General features: G+C 39.2%; 1 protein-coding gene and 1 non-coding gene across 2 annotated transcripts; both read right to left on the bottom strand.

Moving 5' to 3' along the window:
• Nucleotides 1-7,906: 7,906 nt before the first annotated feature.
• LOC118776743 (lysophosphatidic acid receptor 1-A-like) lies at nt 7,907-18,165 on the bottom strand. Its single transcript, XM_036527273.1, has 3 exons — nt 17,887-18,165; nt 13,484-14,239; nt 7,907-8,876 (listed from the first exon to the last, which is right to left on the bottom strand). The coding sequence occupies exons 2-3, from the start codon at nt 14,220-14,222 to the stop codon at nt 8,578-8,580; spliced, it is 1,038 nt and encodes a 345-aa protein (XP_036383166.1). The 5' UTR covers nt 14,223-14,239; nt 17,887-18,165; the 3' UTR covers nt 7,907-8,577.
• trnaa-ugc lies at nt 10,287-10,356 on the bottom strand. The gene has a single exon. It is a non-coding gene; the product is annotated as a tRNA-Ala (tRNA).
• Nucleotides 18,166-20,036: the final 1,871 nt, after the last annotated feature.

The following is a 20,036-nucleotide window of genomic DNA, read 5'->3' as shown; positions in this document are numbered from 1 at the left end:
AATTTTGCCGTTCAGCTCCTTGTTAGAGAACAGCAAGTTGTGCAAAAAGTACTGAAACATTGAACAGTTGGACATGTGCATTCAAAAGTTTAGAGAAGGTCAAATTAAGTTCACCTGTAAAGGTTATAGTGCATTTTAGGTTCATCCTGAAATTTCACCCGAAAGCCAAATATCCCTAACTTTTTGTGAGTAGTGTATATATATGGCCGCTTCGTCAGGTACGGCACTTCAAGTCATTTGGTTCACTGCTTTCCGGTGCGTAACGCTATCAATGCTGAAAGGTATGTACTCCCTGTTTGGTTTTCAATCACCATTAGATCATTGCTGTGCTCACGTGTGTGTCTAAAATTGAATTGTTTGGTAACAGGTATTCGTGGTTCTACAAATGCGTCCTGTGGTGTGTGTGTATGTGCTTCACTGAAGGTATTTGCATTTTATTCAATCTGTTGCACCCGTACCTTCATTAAAATCCATGTTGCAAACAAGTGATCATGTATTTTAATATGCGTGTGTGTAATGGCAATGTTTTAATTTAGGTCTGTGCTGGAGACGCCGAGTAGGCACCAGTCTCGCTCATGTTAACCGGAAGGCACGTAGAGGTAAAATTTAAACTATGGGCTGCCTCTTTCCGTGTGTGAAGCTCGCGGCAATTGGGGGTAATGTGTTTTGTGTACTCGGTACTGCTATGCGAATGCACAACCGTGATGAATATTATTTTGTTACCTCTTTAGGAAGATTTGCCACTGCTGCTTTGCCTCCTGTAATTTTAGTTTAGCTTTTGCCTTGCAAGGTTTTTAGGTAACGGGCCTGAGTTTGTTTGAGGTGTGTTTGGCCACTTCTTGTGCATGATTTTTATTGGCAGACGGATTTTAGGCGTACTGGCTGCCCCAGTGTTTTCTTTATTTTATTGCTTTTTTTTACTATTTGTGCTCAGCATTTTTATATCAACTTTGTATTTAGTCCTTAACCAACTGGTTGGGGCTCTAATCATTCCCCCTTCCCCCCCTACATAGTTATCAGGGAGTGTAGCTGCTGGTCTGCAGGGTGGGTCGCTGGACCTGGGTCCCCTCCTTCATGCACTGCATGCAGTGTCGTAGTGGTAAAGTGCACTTCACTATTTGCTGTGGTCACTATTTGCTGCGCGTGTGTATATGTGTGTGTGTGTGTTAGCAGGCACCAGGAACAAGGGCACGCGTGGTATGTCGGTCTCTCTCCTTCCCAGAAAAGGTAACCTCCTCGGCGATCAGCCTACTCGTCCCCTCTCATTTTTCAACAGTTTGTCTCTGGTGGCAGCCATTACCCCGTCCTCTGGCAGCATTGTTTGCCCTTATTACCTTCCCACCTGTTTAAGAGTTTGTAGCAATAAGGGCAGGTTTATATTTTTTTACTTAATTTATTTGTTAAATTAACTATTGTATTCAACTGAAATACTACGTCTCTGTCTTTTCTGCTAGCTTACCTGCATGTGAGAACCCTCTAGTCTCCGTACTATATCTTAGGAATATAAGTTGTAAGCATTTCTTGGGGTGAAAGTCCCCAGGTGGCGTAGCCAAGACCTTTGACTGTTAGTACCACCTGGTCACACTAAGAAACTCCTTGTTTCCCAGTGTTTTGACCAGTAAGTATTACCTTGAGTGACAAGAGCAGATGCAGTTGATTCAGTTAAAACATTGTACAAAATCAAGTGACCTGCACAATAGCCACACGGCCATTGACACATGGCTATCTAGTAAGCTACTCTGCTAACTAGCTAACAGGAAAATGCACGGATCCTCTGGCTGAAAACAGAACTAGCACATTGGCAATCTAGTTAACCTGCCAATTATGCATCTAGCAAGGCAGCCATCTGACTGGCTGGCCAGTGACCGTTTTTAACCCACAATTCGTAGGCCGCAGCTACCTGTGAAGACCAAATCAATACTGGGGATATTAAGGCCTGCATTATGTTGCAAGCTGTTGTCATTTAACAAAGAAATCAATGTTAAGTGTTTTCAAAATATGTAAAGTGTTTTCAAAATATTTGGGGTTATATACAATGACGAAATCTGCAAATTACCAGAATATGAGACCAATCATGAAATGATACATAAGCTATGTCCCAATCTGCATTTTTATTCACCTTTATTCAAAGCATTTCCTCTCAAAATGGTGGAGTGATGTGATTAAGGATGTTCAAATCCGTAAAAAGAATGTTTACTTATCTCCAGTTGCTCTTTTCAACTGAGTGTACATGCATAAACCTTTCATGTTGGTCTCATATTCCAGAAGTCCTTCTGTCTGATTCCCCAGCAGTTGGGCAAGATTTGTCAACCTTCATTGCAGTGGCACCAAAGAATTTGCTACTTCTTAACATGAATTCCACAGATGATATTGTATTTTACTTTATGAAAGTTACTCTCACACAATCCTGAAACAGTGCTTGCATTAGGCTGAGTGATTTCTGTGCATTTTAACTATAAGGGAACTAATCTGACTCACTGATATTTACCTGGTTATCAAGTGTCATTTGTCAAGACGTAGAACAAAATAAACAGTGCTAAGTATGTTTTTTTTATGTGGCAGCTAACACACAAATACCTCATACAGAGAACAATATCATTCCAGTTATGGACTTACACCCTCCCAAAAGAAAATGTACCACCTGAATCTTAAATATTTTGCATTCAATAGCCAGTTGGTATGCAGCTGATATGTCAAATTTAATCTTGATTATTAAATTCCTTCATGGTGAACATTATCTTCAACAATGCACTTCTTTATAATAGTCCTGAATGCCTATTTTGACACACTTTCTACACCAGGGGGTGCCAGGTTTACTCAGCTCTCTGGCAGACTAACTCATTAGGAAGGTTAATGGAAGCCAGCTGGCAAGTTTGGAATCAGTCACCAAGGCACTCAAGAGCCTAACATACCACTGGAATTGATTGCTAGAGGACTCATCACTTGCTCTGAAGATGTCGAAGTGTAAATAGTTAGAATGAAAGCATTTTGTTAATTGTTTTCATTGAACCCATAATTGTTATTGGAATATTTGCTAACAATATTAAGGGCATCTAAGACCATTAGTTGACATGAGATGGAATGACCCTCAATGTGTTCCTGGAAACCCCACTTGGATCTTGAATCATCAGAATTAGACTGTGCATCAAATCCAATTGAATTCATGACATTGATACTGTTGTGTTGTGATCACGTGATATTTCAGGAACAACAGGAAATGGAAAATGGCAAGATGCAAATCATAGCATTTGTACTAGCATCTGACAGTACAAGTGAACTAGTGTGCACAAACACACACACACACACACACAGGATAAAATAAATTGATCATCTTCATCTCTCACTCTCTCAATATTTGATTTTTTTTTTCAATAAGGTTCCTCATAAACAAGATCATAATAAATTGAGGACTGCATGTAACATAAGCACTTATGTTCTGCGCTTACAGAACATAGGAGAACATTTGTCTAGCTGGCTACATTACTGTACTTCAAAGATGTCACAAATATATGTACTACATAAAGGAACAGAGAGGGTAAGAAAGGTATCATCTGGTCCAACATGTATTTTGTAGAACATATACATTTATATGAATAGCTTTCAACAGTGTAGCTATGCAGAATCACACTTGTATCCTTTTGGGCAATTTCACAATATCATGTGACACCAAAAGTTTAAAAAACTGCATTCTCTTCAGATGGCAACATGTAAAACCGCAGGGCCATATAATTGAGGAAACATTGGGTAGCATTTGTTTGGAATACTGCCTCTTTAGTGTGTGAGGTCATGTGGCCTAAATTCTTGGTAATACATGGTATCATATTGATATTAATACTTTGAATGGCAGATATTATTTTTATGATATAGTATGTGCTTATATAGAATGCAGAATTTACATACAAAATTTCAAAATGTTTTCATTGGCATGGGATGGCAGGTTTACCACTTTACAAGATGGCTAGACGTACCCCATATCTGCACCTCTTTGGGGTGTCCCACAGACATAACCACAATAGCCTTGTGGTATGACGCCACATTTATATTTGTATCATCTAACCTCATTTGAACACACAGAAAAGTCATATACAACTTGTACTAATGTACACCCACACAATAAAAAGCCAAAATCTTCCACCTCTTGTGTTTCTTCTCTCAGCTATTTCATGTAACTTGGCCGCATGCTACTGTCTCATGATCATGGTGTTTTAATGTATGTGTAGTCTCAGGGAATAATAAATCTCTTCTGTGAATGTAATATGCAACAGTTGAGAATGTACACACTAGAAGAGATGCATGTAATTTTAAAAACTTTGAAAATTCCCAAAGTATTGCAGAAAGACGTCAGTTTTATTACAGTAACATATGTTTATCCCATTGTTTTTTCACCCCCTTTTCTAATCTAAACTACTCATGAACACCAGTTAAACATGAAACTCCATCAGGACAACCTCTGCACCCAAGCCAGGGAGAAGGGCAAGGCACATGCCCTCATACACAGTATATATATAGTACATATGTACATATGTGTTAATATGACTGCTTCTCACACTTCTCACACAATGCACCCGGAGGCCAGCATTACATTGAGAATAGGTACATCCCCAGAGGGTGTCTGAGCAACTGGCAAGTACTCTAGTGAGTCATGAGGTGCCGGCAGTGTGATGAGCAAGCCTGCCTGCTGACTTAACCACTCCATCCCCAGTGGAATGAAGCCAATTTGTCCCAATGATGTGCGCTCAGCAGATGACATCACTGGTACCTCAGTGGTAGGTTTGAGCCACAAGGAAAGGTGCTTCTGTTCTATACCTTTGTTATTAAATGCTATAAATACATCTTACATTCACCTGTACCATATGCTAAGGAGCAACCATTCAAATAAAAAATTATAAATACAAGTTGGTTAATTTTCCAACAAACTTATCATCATCCTATTCTGTCAATCATTAGTTCTAACATTACTTATTTAAATAATCAATGCTACTATTGGCTTTGAGATCATTATTAAATTCTATTTGATAGCTTGGATATTGTACAACCATAGCATACAAAAATATAAATACAGATAATTATACTGCTGGTACAAAAATTGCTGTATCAACATGTTACCAACATATAAATAGAGGCTACATGTAACATTTTGTGAGGGTCTGTCCTGAAGCAAGGGTCTGTTTCAATGGGAATTAGCTACCTTGATGGCAATATGAATCATCTTGGCTGTAGCCAGGTAAATATGTGATAGTTAGTATAAAGACAGGCTACCTTGCTAGCACACATAGTAGTCTTCTATACGATGTCTCTACTTTTAATAGGTTAGCTTGGCTCTATAAAATAGCATACCTTAGTATGCTATTTTAGTAGTTAATTTGTACATAGCCTTGGTAGGTTTTTAATATCAGTAAGCAATTTTTCACAAAAAAATGAATTCCTTGCAGAATTTTCACAAATATAGAGCAGTTGTTGCACCCGGAAAGCCACAACTTTTATTTCAGAGCATTTTAGCATTTTAAGTTTCTGTCAAACTTTCGGATGTGGCACCAGGCCACCTTTATCTGAAATATTTATGAAATTGAAAAGTGAACTGGGAGACTATTTTTTTAGGGGTGGGAAAAAAAAATCGATTCATGGTATATCGAGATTTTTTATAGCACGATACTAAATATCGATACTTCTTCCCAGAATCGTTACTTTCTGTGACGGCATTTGCGTAATAGTGGCGCTACACTGCTGTATTGCTTTCACTGACAAATGTGAGCCAAGAGTGGCCGAGAATTCCACCAGGCCTGTAGAGGGCGCTTCTAAATGCTTGGGCTGCTGAATACTGTGACATGAATAAAAATAGTGCCAGAAAAATTACAATAATCAATACTATCCAATCGCAATACTTGTAGAATCGCAATATATCGGAATCGCAATACTAATTGGCACCAAAGTATCATGATAATATTGTATCGTGACAAAAGCATATTGTCTCAGCCCTAATTTTTTTACCGTCATTCTCCAGAGATCACAACCCTCTCTTCTTCCACCTAGTGAAAAGTATGTTTCCATTTTGATGCTTTCATGATAATTTTTATGATGATAATTGTCTTCTTGTAATGTTTCCTAAATGCAATGTGCTGTACTTTGGCATTTCAACAACAACAAAAACAAAAGCATTTATTGAAGGAAAGCCTTTTTAAATAAAGCACCCTTTTCTGAATCAAGTGGTCCACAGCTTTGTTCCATTGGCCAAGGTTATTTTAAGTAAAGTCAGCCATCATCAAAAGATTCTGAGTTCAGCTTGTCTCAATGTCTAATGGCATAGACCAAGCATGGTGGTTCTTATTCTATGTTTCTGTATGTCTCCTCAGTTTTGCAGGACTCAATACAGTGCCATACACAACAGTTGCCTCTATAATGCAATATTGTTGGTGTATACAAATGACAACAGTGTTTTGTTTAATAAAAAACACATATGAAGCAAAAAAGGCAAGTATAGTAATGACTTGTCAAAAAATAACTTTTTTGCTTCAAAGTTGTAGCAGTTTAATTTTGTGTGTGAAAGCAAATGTTATAACCATAAGTAATCCTGACAAACAGGAATAAATGGGCATGATGTCCCATGCAAGTTGCAACACTGTCAAAAAAAAAAAACATGTGCAAGTACACATACAGTCATATACACTACTCATCCTCAGTGGATAGGGAACTGGATACTGGCTTGTGACCTGAAGGATGATAGCTCAAATCTCAGGTGAGAAAATGCTGTTATAGCCTTGAGCAAGTTAACCTGAATTTCTTCCATAAATACCAAGATATGTAAATGAAGTATATGTCACATGCAACCTGTTCTGCATAAAGGTATCTGCAAAGCAAGGAATGAAGGAAAAAGTAGAAACAGACTTTTTGGATGGGATTTTTTACACTGCTTTTATAACATATTCAAACAGTAATTAACAATGTCTGTTATATTTCACTGATTTATAAAAAGGGTAATCATAGTATACACACATTACAATATGTTCTTAACTTAACTCGTCCATCACTGTTACATGGTTATGGTATATGGCTGGCAGCATTTCTTCTAAATACCTTGAAGCTCAACTTGAAACACCATTTCACTTACTACCAACCTTTTACTTGTAACCAGATTATTAGTTTGGCCCTAATCATCAATTACTTATATAGAACTTCATTGTTCACCTAAGGCACTGAAAAATAAAGTGCTTTTGTAAATTCAGTAAAGAACTCACTCAGATTTAGGTCCTGGTATTAAGATAACATTTATGAACATAAAAGGCTGGCTGTTTAAAATACAATCATGTATGCACAGCTCATAAGATGAGCACCTATCCATCAGAGGGTTTTGAATTCAAATGTTGGTTATTCACAAGTATAGCAAGGCCACCCTCAGAGTCTGAGGCACACATTTCAATGAAACGTTTTGATCATAATACTGCTCTGGTCATATTCCTAGTCTGTGTCTCCTAATCTAGCTGTCTAATCATTGCCAGGTCTGAACTGATAATTAAGAGACCACTGACTATAACGGAATGTAACAATTTTTTCTATCCCCTGCTAAAATGGCCCCATGTTATAGAAGGAATGTTAACTCAAGCAGCCTCACAGGCTATCTTGTCACTTAATTTTTGTCCTACAATACCTCTCTCAAGCTATTACGAGGGAAATATTATGCTCGCTAGCTATAGATGACGTTTTTCAATCTACAGAGAGCAGCAACAATAGCATTTACTGTCATGAACAAACCTCTGCAGGTCTTTGTCGTACCTACTGAACTAGCAAACCACTACCGGCTGAGCAAGTTATTAGCTGCAGCCTGATGTTTCATACCGTAAACAAGAAAACATACCAGGACTGGCTATCTGTATTTTCACTCAGTTAACTAACCAAACAGTGGCATGTGATTGGAATCCAAGTTTCAGGTTCATTTGTGAAAACTTCTAACAATAATTCTTCAAGTGTATTTGCTGTTTTACATAGCAGGTGCTGAGCTACTATAAAGTTAAACATTTCATTTATATACAAGACAATTTAGTGTTTCCACAGATGAAGAATAATGGAATGGAATTCCCTTCTTTGGCAAGTATACACACACTGGGAGCTGAACTAATGAACTAACTTTCTGTATTGCAACATGCAAGCAATACTGTAAGCTACTGTGGTGAAATCTTGATCTGCATTAAAAAATGAAACATATAATAAATACAATGGCATACCTTTAACACGATTACTATAATATAGGAAAATGTCTGCAGACCGATAATAAAAAAGTTGAATATTGTAGCATATCATGAAAACCATTTACCTTGACATCCCTACTAGAGTAAGAGAATAACCAGGGCTCAGTGGTAGTTATACATACAAGAACAGCTATACATATACTGACATATACTTCACATCTTAGATCAGTCCTCCTTGCGTAATTCATGGAGCCTTATTAGAAATTTGACATTTCCACAACAGCAATGCAACAGCATAGTCCTCGATGGCTAAATGTCTGGCTTGTACGTTGTCGGAATGATCTGGGACACAGCACGTGGTACTCTGTCCCAACATTCGGCTCTCTCGCAGCATCTTTCACACGACCGTGCGGTCATAAAGCGGTCCGCTTAGGATGGTGTGGTTGACGGAGGAGGCAGAGCGGTCCGAGCCCTCGGTAGTGCCGTTCACATTATCCTGCCGCTGGCAGCACAGGATCTGCTTGAAGGTGGCGCTCATCTCTTTGTCCCGGTAGGAGTAGATGATCGGGTTCATGGCAGAGTTGAACTCTGCCAGGAGGAGGAAGAACTTCTCGAAATCCAACACATTGCACTTGGCACAGAACACATCCAAAAGCAGCAATACCAAGCCAGGTGTCCAGCAAATGATGAAGGCACCTGCAAAACATTAAAGAAAAAAAAATGAAGCAGGGTTCTTCTGTCATAGACTTACTGCACAGTGATTAGCAGTTGAAAGGTTAAATGTAGATAGTTGTTAGACATAAATGTACATATAAACTGATGTATTTTAATGGTCTTGAAATATTTTATGATGTCCCTCTTCTGTTAAGCATTCTAATTTAAATAATAATAGGACTGCCAAAATGAGTGTGTTGTATAGTGGGTCATTAACACTCAATGCATAGTACCTTGTCTGAGCAGATACCTTAAATGTAAATTCCCTACAAGAGTCACAGAGACATTGTAAGGATATATTATAATTTAACGTGTGTTGTCAATAAAACATTCGCTGACCATTTCGTGATTAAAGGTAAAGCACCTCCTGGCATTCTGAACAACATTCTGTAACAGTAGGTTTTGACATGGTGAATTCATACATATCAGGGCATTCAACCATGCACCACTTCTTCATGGATTATTTACACTAGGTGTAAATCTGGCCCACGATCTGGAACTTCTTTTCATACATATACACTATGTATCAAATTGTGTTTACAGCCCTCCTTTTCTTATTTACAGGACACAACAGTGCAAAACACTAAACAGGGAGAAAGACATTGTAATGTTTATATGGCAGCTCCAAGTCAAGACACAAAAATGCTGCTGAGGAGAGACGAAAAAACATTTATGTTAACAATAGGATTCAGTGTCGAAACAAACATTTGGGATGTTTGTCAAGGAAATTGTGTGAGCTTTAGCCCCCCGGGGACTAGAAGAAGCTACAGAAGATTCTGAAAATGCCATTGCAGAATTTATTTAATCCAGCCATGAAATTGATAATAGTGTGAAGTCAATAAGCCTAACTAAAATAAACAGCATTTTTTCAAATACGTGCATTTCATTCTTCACCTTAACCTGATTAATCTCATTCAGTTTAATATTTTACTGTTTATATGATTTTGAAACAAATTTATTATTCTGAGAAATAAAGCAACTACCAACTGCATATCCATAATCCTAAATAATTGGTGGTTTCTAGCAGGGCTCCATGAGGGCAAGCCACAGACTGTTAACTGGGATGTTCATAACTTAAAATTTATAGTTTACCTCAAGAACAGTTAATATATCTTCAGTTTAACTTCCTCAATGAATTTTCATTTTTTTTTTTTTTTTTAACATTTAAAACACTTTTTTTTTACATTATTGCCATTTAGCAGACACTCTTATCCAGAGCAACTTACATCGGTTACAGTTTTTTTACAATGTTATCCATTTATACAACAGGATATTTACTGAGGCAATTATGGTTTAAGTACCTTGCCCAAGAGTACCACAGCAGTGCCCCCGTGGGAATCGAATTGTGTCCTGCTCCTTACCCACTATACTACACTGCTGCCCAAAATGCATTGGAGATGCTGGGGATTGAACCCAGGACCTCATACATGCAAAGTATGCACTCTACCACTGAGCTACATCCTGGACACCTACATTTAAAACTAATACCTATCCATGAACACCAAACAAAGTAAATGTGTGTCCACATCTCTAAGAGAAAATTATCTGTTTTAATAATTTTAATAATTGTTTATGTTTTGGCTTCTTCTGACAATCAGAGAATAACCTGTATGACTTGTATGACTATGCCTTAACTTCCTTCCAGTCCCTAGAGTAACCTATTCTGAATGATACACAGAATTTTGTCCATTTAAAGATCTAGTCCTAAAATGCACTCTAATCAGTCAAATTTCCTTTCTACAGTGGGAATTAGGCACACTACCCAAGCACATCAAAAGCAAAGAGCACACTTATTCTCTTATGATGCATGTTCAGAACAGCTGATTACAATTTTGCAATGCTTGATCAAGGCGAGGTTCACCCACAGCGTGGTGCTAATACAGGTGCCGAAATCAAATAACTAACAAAATGTATATAACGCATGAAATGGGCACACACAATGAGGTAATGAATAGCTTTCTTCAATCAAGACAGAAAGGGCCAATTCTGCCCTGCCATGTGCTCTATGACAATTAAAATATTGAAATTACATTACAGCAGAAGGAAACAGGGAAGGATGTGGGTCTGCCATGGAAATACATAAATCAAGTTCTCACTCTACAAAGAAACAGACTCTCCGTAACAGAAGTGTGACAACAAATGTTCGAAAGCTTGCGAGAAGGTGCCGCTCCTTTGGCAAGTTTCCAATTATCACATTGGTGTGGGGTGACGTATCCTCTGACAAAATTAGTTTAAGAGGCGAGGAGGAAGCAGAGCAGATCCCTTCAATAATCTGCCCAAATGGCAATGTGTCCATATAAGCGCTTGCTCTGAAAAGTTACACGACACTAAAGAAAGCATGTCAGATGTAGTCTTTAATTCAGATTAATTAAAGTTAAAGTATTATAGATCTCATACATGGTAGATCCTACTGTCCAATGAGAATGTTAATTTCCTGTATCCTTTTAACATAATATTTTCATTTAAGGTGTGAAGAGGGAGCATTAATCATACTTGGAACTGATTAGTGATGTTATGTTCATGTGCATAAACTGAAATGCAAAACCAGGCAGACAAGATGAACCAGGAAGTGCATCTAAAAAGCATTCTACTAGCTGCCAGAAAATGAAAATGGACAATTTAAAGGCTTAAAAGCATCTGATCGTTTTTCACAGCAGACACACTGAAATATAATCACATAAAAGGATGGATGTGTGACTACGTTTAACAATCCATAAGCACGAGAGAAAAATGTAGTGCACACAACTGGTGACACGGCAGTAATTTCATGCCATTTTCTAAAAGGGCTGATTATGAAAAATAGTAATGAAAAGTAGTCATTTGCTTCCGACTCTAATTTTGTGAAAATAGCCAAAAAAAAGCCAAGACAGATAGCCCTACTTATTTTGTATTCCTTAATACAATACAAATATTTCTGTGATCACATCTGAACTATGCATATAGCAATGGCAAAAACTTTCTCTGAGTTAAAATGTTCAGCACATTTTGAATGCACAGTTCTATCAGTGCCAAATGAAGCTACCAGGAATGTGTGGACCACATCAACAATTATGGTCAAAAGGAAATACTACATACATGGTGGGGGAACAGAGATTGGCTACATCACTCTAAATTAGCAGCATGCTTTTAATTATCCTAAGATATAAAACAACATAGGTAGAAAAATGGGGATCAGGAGGACAGGAAAAACATTTATTTATTCTTATTTATTTATTGTTATAAAAAGGCTACTTGGTTTGATTTACCCACTGAGGCTCCATTCTTACCTGCTGACCCATCTCTGCTGCACAATTTTTTTTTTCTTCAGTGGAAAAAATGTAACTACAGTACAGCCAGGACATCTAGCTGGCCTGCTGCTGACAGCATTTTCAACTGGAAAACCAGGTGATTCTCGTAGATGTAAAATGAAACAATGCACTGTTTAGGCCTAATACAGTCAGCTTGTTAGCTGGCTGCAAAAGACTAACTATCTAAGTTAATTTACACACTATTTCCACTCAGTCAACACATGTAGCCCAAATTATGCAACTGAAGATTTGACTGCCAGTAACCATGCATCATTAAACTCACTATGAAATCCCTAGTATGTGCATTGGAAACACAGTTTTTGTTGTTTATTTGAAGCTTAAACCATGGGAGCAGATTAAACCATTAAACCGTTACTTAAACCACAGTTTTCAATGTTTAATATTAAAAACAGAATCATAAAATCTGATAATGATTCACCTACGGCCTTTAACTAAGGACCTGTCTTTTTAAACAGTTCAATAACATACAGTATGGTCTATGTGATTAGTTTTGATCTGGTAGCTAATGATCTCTACAGCCTTTGGCTACGTAAATAAACTACACTAATAAAGAATACTTGAATTGGCAAATTAATAATTAAGCCTTAAATGTTCTGCATTGGCATTTAATGAACAAAGGCTGCAATGCTATTGGCTAAGCTTTCCAAGTCTGCAACTATGAGAACATGACCATCTAAATCATCAAATAACTACACACAGAGCAAGAGACTGTGTGGTTCCTCACAGAGGAGGCCATTTTATGTTACTTTGTGACTGCCTTTTTTAAATATTTGTGCCAAACACAAATGCCTCCCTTTGACAATGTACTCCTTGCACAGTTCAGAGACAACGCCTCAGCACAGCAAGTTAGGCAGGGATCTGAAAGTCACTTAACTGTTCATTTTTCATTTTTAGCAGAAACACTACACAGGGCTGAGGGGGTGTGCAGCTGGGGTAGGCTGTTTCTGGAATGACGTGCTTTGGTTCAGAGGCACTGGAATCGATCAAAATTATGTCAACATATGCCGGCCACAGACGCCAGCAGCAGATCTCACTAAAAAGGCAGTCTCATCCACACAACCCTGTAAACGGATGTGACGTCCACACAACTGGCTGCTTCAAATTAATTTACAGTTAGCTGCACAGCTCGAGTTAGGGATAGGGACTTCACTTTTGTGGACAAGGTCCCTTTGGACAAGACTGCCTTTTGCAGACAGATCTGTCTTCCCTTGTCCATTCCTGTCAGTGACTCAGAAATGACACTGCAAACTGCCAGCTCAAGGAAGACTCTTGACCACTCACCCAGAACGATCACCACCGTCTTCAGCAGGCTCATCATGGTGTCTCGCTTCCGGCGTGGCCCCGAGATCTGCCGGGACATCCGCATGGTCCTCCGCCGCACATAGACGAATATGTGGGCATAGAGGACCACCATGACTACAAAGGTGACCAGGTTGAAGACGGCCCAGAAGACCAGATACGAGTTGCTGTAGAGGGGTGCCATGTTGGAGCAGGAGTTGATGTTGCAGATGCAGTTCCAGCCTGCGCTGGGGATGGCGCCCATGACGATGGACATGGTCCAGATGACCACGATGACCACCACTACCCGCCGGTTGCTCATGCGTGTGTGCAGCTGCATGCGGAAGACGGTGATGTGGCGCTCGATGGCGATGGCCAGCAGGTTGGCCACTGAGGCGGTCAGGCTGGTGTCCAGGAGCCCCTGGCGCAGCAGCCAGGTGCTGACCGTCAGCCGCCTTGTGTTGGGGCCCGTGTTGAACATCAGGTAGAAGTAAGCCAGGCCAGCAAAGAAGTCCGCCGCCGCCAGGTTGGCCATCAGATAGTAGATGGGGAAGTGGAAGCGCCGGTTGGTGTAGATGGCCACCATGACGAGCAAGTTGGCCAGCATGATGACGATGCACACTGTAATCCCCAGGCCCATCACCAGCTTGCTGACTGTATTCCACTCTGTGGCCAGATGCTTTCCACTGCGGTTATAAAAGAAAGCAATTGTCTCATTGTAGTAGCACTGCGACCCGTCCATCGTGAACTCCGGTGATTCTGAAAGCAAAGAGATACGACATTGAGAGATTAAAGGATAAAACCTGTTTTAAAACAAATGTAACAGTGTTTTCAAACATTGAGTTTCAGGCGTCAATCCGGTACACATAAAGGGGGGGGGGGGGGGGTGAACATACAGCAAAGACACAGCAGAAATAATGCTGAACAGATGTGACAGAATTAAGATTGTAAAGCAACAATGCTCAGTATTATGCCTCCATACTGTTGGTATCCATTACTACAAATCCATACAAAGTGTCCATTGTTCCCTTGCACTACCACTGATAGTAGTGCAAATGATCCACTTAGTGTTCAACAGATTTGTTAGAAGTATACAACATAACTTTTCTGCATGCATGTTGACAACATACAGTCCATATGTTTACTGTGGATTCTGAACCCACAAAGTAAAACATGGGTATCAGCACCATGAATATAGGATGAAATATGTCTGATGTTTAAAAAGCACATAATTGCTATCCATAAAAATAGGACTTTTCCATCTTGCACCTTTTAAGTGTCTCACTTTAAAATCTTAGAAGGCAAGTGAAATAATCAAACATTCCAACAACCATCGGGCCATCTATATAAAAAGACAACCAAAAAAAAAAACAAATAAAGCACTAGTCACATCTCTATTGGGTTTTATTTGAATTGGCTGATGCTCTTCCCAAAAACATCCTGAACAGGATGTGGGCCTCTGGGCCTCTCCTCGACTTAATGTCCCTCTGTAATTCAGCCCTTATTATTTACTTGCAAAGCAGGGTCACTGAAGTTTACTTTTTCTGTTCAGTGGAAGCCCATGGGAATACTACAGGTTTCCTGTATAACACACCTGGCACATCAATAATTCGCTGCTACTTAAAATACGCTGTTGAGCTACATACATGCGTGGGTAGGAATGCCATGCTTGCTGTTAGTTTCATAAATGAGGGCCAAGAGAAAAACGCACTAATCTTGTTTTTGTTTTCATTCACAGTGACAACAGCATGATGAAAAAAAGCCAACCGGTGCCTGGCCGCCAGTGGAGGCTGAAGCCGTGTTCCAAATCACACGCTTGCTTACTCGGCACTTGCCTGCTTGGTTGTATTCCCAAGTGTGCTGCGGAATATGTGCCACCAAATATACATGGGCAGTATGCCAAGAACCCATTTCAGAGCACACTACCACCACGCCATGACCTTTGATCCTATATTACATACATTTTTCAAACCTCCTGATTTATTTCAAGAGGCCATCAATATTTATTGCAATATTTCTAGTTTAGTATGTCAAGAAAACAAGATGTTTGTTGACCACTAACAGTTGGACATAAATTCCCCTGTTGCAGCCCTTTCCTTTGTGTGAATTTAAATTATTAAGATCATTAGGACTTCTGTATGGATATGTACTCTATGCTTCAATTCATACTACATCTCTCCATCCTTCAACGTATGTATGAGCATATTCAGGTAATAATGATGTATGCTCACTTTCAGGCACACAAGTTTTGAAATTTTACTTAATACAAGTGATGAAATTCTGTACTTCTAAGCACACTGACTAGTATGTAATTATATTATTTGAGGCACTGCATAAGCTTTTACAGACGACGAACAAGAGAAGATACAAAATGGTTGCAATGGACAAAATCAGATGAAAACAAAAAAAAAAGTTGCTCCATAGTATATTCCCTTTCCAAGTACCCTGGTGATATAAACTGACATGCTATGGCTTCATAATGACAGCCATCAACATACAAAACTCAAACATCATCTGACATTTCAATGCAATAGAGCTGGCCTACTTGAATTATATACCCAAATGCTGCATTTTGGGCAACTCAGGTGGCTAATCTGAACCGCCATGTGATCAAAGGGTGGTTGAAGCTGCTTCATAAACAGCCATGCTAATTTAAACATTGTCTCTAAATGTGTTAGAGATCATAAAGAATAAGATCACTGAACTAACGATTCACCCCTCCCCTGGAGCCCTGTAGCCTACATCCCAAGACCCTGCTGCTATATCTGCAGAACTGCTCCACACCCATCCTCACTGTTCTTGATCATCCTTTTCTCAACATGAGAAAACATTAGATTATCTTCCAGTTTAGCATGTCTGATATTGCAGTCAGTTGGATACACACCCATTTTGTGCAACACAAAAGTTAACTGTACGCAGCTAGTAAATCCCATCTGAGTGAGACGGTAAATGACTGCAGGACTTACACAGTTAAGAGAAGGAAAGGGAGACACAATCATTGTTTTGACTATCTTGCTATGCTGCCCACAAAGGTCTCCACATAAACTCTGGACCAACTCTCCTGCTGTTTCAGTGGGGGGTGAGGTGGGGGCTGGGCTGGGCTGTGATTTGAGATTTTTCCTGTCGGTTAGAGGACAAAACAAAGCTACACTATATATTAAAGAGGATTTGATCATATTTGGTGTCTGCCTGTTTAATTATCCTTGTAAGGTGATAACTATGATTGCTGCATTAGTGTTATAGTTGTCTCAAAAATATTCTCTTGCATGTGGACCATCACCAGATCACAGCCACATCATAATACAACAAAATTCCACAAATTAAAAATACACCCTTTATTCCAAATAATGACTAAATGGAACTACAGCTTGCACATAAAGTCTTTATTTACACGTCTAGAACGCAACGTTTGACAACTCCCTCTGTTCCACACCCACTTGTAAAACTGAAGAATTTAATGAAGTACCCCTTTTATCTGCGTGACAAGGACTTTTTCTGAGAAAATGCTAAACCTGATTATTAAAAAATTACGTAAGACACAAAGTTAACGAATGCCAACTGTGCCGGTCAAAGCTGCATAACATGTCTAATGTCTGTAAACAGCCGCAGATTTTTCAACAAGAAATTCGCACGGCAGTAGACAAGAGTGTAAAATCCTACTGAGTCATTCAATGAAGACTGCATACATACTTCGAATGGGGGGCAAAACCAGTATGGGATCCACAATTTAAATCTGGCTGTCCAGTGCCGGGGTGCAAGTTGGAAAAATTCCAAAACAGCTGGGATTTTCGTACTGAGAGGAAGTGTTGACTACAAAAAAGCACGCAAGACTAGAGAAAAACTGAACGACCATAAACTGAACAGGAGATGCGTCGAATGCATTTGATTCTTGGGGAGGATACATTTCTCATAAAAGGACAAATCGGCATTTTCACCTTCTTTTGCAAACCTTCCAACTTAGACGATAAGAAAGAGTTACAATACAATGAAATTTGGTCAGCTACCTTGATTTTAAATTTTTTAAATCTTCATTAACGTAGCTAGCTACCCTGCTATTTAGGTGTATACACATAACGGTCATTGGATAGGTCCTCGCTGAGCACACAGCGTGGTGACGTTGCTTTCTTCACGATATATATTTCATCACAACATTTCAAGATAGCACAAAATGAAACGTTAGTCTCTGCCAGATGGATCAAGTCATCCAGTCAGATAAGGCAACTCAACTTTTTCTTTCTGTAAATTTGCTCTCTACACGCTGGCAGTACCCAAGACGCGCAGGTGTGCGCATAATCAAAGTTATACTTCTGTGGCTCAAGAACACACAGGAGAAAAGCACGTTCCTTAAATGTCTAACAAAGCTGCCACAGTTTTGAGCATTTCGTGTACGTAAAACGTGTACTTACCCTCTTGGTGCCACAAACTAAACAATCCCTTTCTTCTGTTTAGTTGCTCCAAAACAATCGAGAATTGAGGGGGGGGACTTTTTTTAATTGTGAATTTTACATTAACCTAAAGAAGAAAGGACAGATTTTCCAGTCAAGCAGATAAATATGTGAAGAAATCATTTTCGTTCCGTGTCGGGAAAGATGTCAGACGCCTTTACTCGAACTGGAAATTTTCAGCGGAGGCTCCTTTCCATTTCGCGTAACGCCAGCTTCCAAAGGCTGTGAACAGCATGGAGAAGAGGGAGAGGATCATTGTCTGCTAGTGACGTGACGTCACCCCTCCGCGTTGGCTGTGTTTTTGCGGTGGGACCGCATTACTAAGTCAAGAAGACCATTTTGATGATATCCAATCAGGAGCCGACAACGACAGAACGCACTTTTTTTTATTTCGCGTTCGTGGCGCAACGACGTGACCTGAAATCAGCCTTCAACATACAACCCCCACCCGACCCCGCTTCTCCGCTCCGTGTGTGTCTCTGCAGTTTGTAATTAGAAACAGATTGCGCTTCACAACAAGCTCACGAAACTGAACTCTAAGCAAACAGCAACAAAAAGATTTATGAAAGTAAATGTTTTTGAAGTTTCACGGTAATTTGGAAGAGTCCTTGTCATCCCTTGTTACTCAGACAAGGTTATGGCAAAGTGAAGGATGAATTATTAACTTTATAAAGTTTATATATTATATTAAATTAAATTTATAAAGATTTATAATTATATTTAGTTATTAGGCCTAACTATTAAATGTTGTCATCATTAAGAATCGTAATGAAATAGTTGGTAAAACCCATCATTTGTTTATTTAGCAAACTATTCACCCAAAAATGATCCTGTCTGTTCTTTGGTACATGAATAAGCCCTAATCATGTTAGTTTAAACAGAGAAGACACTAATTAAATGAAAGATAATCATCTGCAGTGAGAAGATTAAATCTATTCTTCAGTGATAATGATGACCAAGTTCCTGATGCTTCTAAAGGTGTGACATCAACAACATGCCAGTTTCTCACAAATTACTCAAGGAAGTTGCTGATTGATATCTGCTGTAAAAAAAAAAAAAAACCCTGCAAATCTGACAAATTCACTGGTAAAATGACAGCTTGTCATGACTCCTTTAAAATGAATGAATAACAGCAGTGCAAAAATACTTAGTTACATGGCATAAATATATTTTCAGTAACTTGCTTTTCTCTGTAGATCAAGCTTGCTGTAATAACTGGAAAAGTATGCATGCCTTTTAATTGCACGTCAGCAATGCAGTCATTGCTAATTAGCTATATCAAGTAACATTAAGAGGAGTTTTTGAGCAACAACAAAGTAAGGCCTCCATATGAAGGAGAAATGCTAAGAGTAGCACTCATGAGGTCAGTTGCTACCACAGGGTGGGTGAAATTTAACATTCAGTTAAAATCTATGTTTTTGTCCAAGGTCAAAGTATTAAATATTTTTAACAAAGCTGATAGCATAGCCAATATCTGCATTTCTTTGTTTCAGCTCAGCATGTATAAAAAAATAATTAAATACAAAGCTGTGAGACACTTGGTCCATAGCCTGAAAACTTCCAGAGAGCTGTCAGAGAGAGGTTAAATAAATTCGTAATAGAAATTATGGGCATTCATGTCTCTCCCAGGGGAAATTAAGGCTGGGCAAACATTGTTCGGTCAAAACATGCGTTTAATTAGTTATGATGCAAACTACATGTCCTTGAATGACTTTCTAAATTCTATTTGGTTGTTTCACAAACGGCACAAAACATAGTGCAGTTGTGTCTCCTGATGTCAAGTGGCTTGTTGCTGGCATGCAATAAAGAAGGCGGCCCTGGGCTGCCAAGTGGGAGGTTTGTGTCTGAATTACACAAACCAGCTGCTGAAAAAAACATGCAAGCAAATGGAAGGCATGTCCCATTCAGGTCAGTGCACTCAAATGACTCCCACCAGACAAGAAGGGGATCTGAGGTCGAACCTTTGGGGCTGACCTCTCTGATGCATACCACAGACAGATGTGATGGGCTGCTTCCAGGAGCTGCGAGAAGCTTTATAACCTCTCTGTCCATTACTGTGCCAATGAGCTCAGTAGGCAGCATGCTCTGCAATCTATCTGAAAGATGCATTG

The sequence above is a fragment of the Megalops cyprinoides genome, chromosome 4, assembly GCF_013368585.1.
Source record: "Megalops cyprinoides isolate fMegCyp1 chromosome 4, fMegCyp1.pri, whole genome shotgun sequence".
In the NCBI taxonomy this organism is placed as follows: Eukaryota; Metazoa; Chordata; class Actinopteri; order Elopiformes; family Megalopidae; genus Megalops; species Megalops cyprinoides.
This window is presented reverse-complemented; position numbering and strand designations above follow the sequence as displayed.

Coding starts and splice junctions, on each gene's coding strand:
- LOC118776743 (XM_036527273.1), bottom strand. CDS start 14,222: ATGGACGGGTCGCAGTGCTACTACAATGAGACAATTGCTTTCTTTTAT. Junction 8,877..13,483: donor GACGGTGGTGATCGTTCTGG/GTGAGTGGTCAA, acceptor AATGTTTTGCAG/GTGCCTTCATCATTTGCTGG.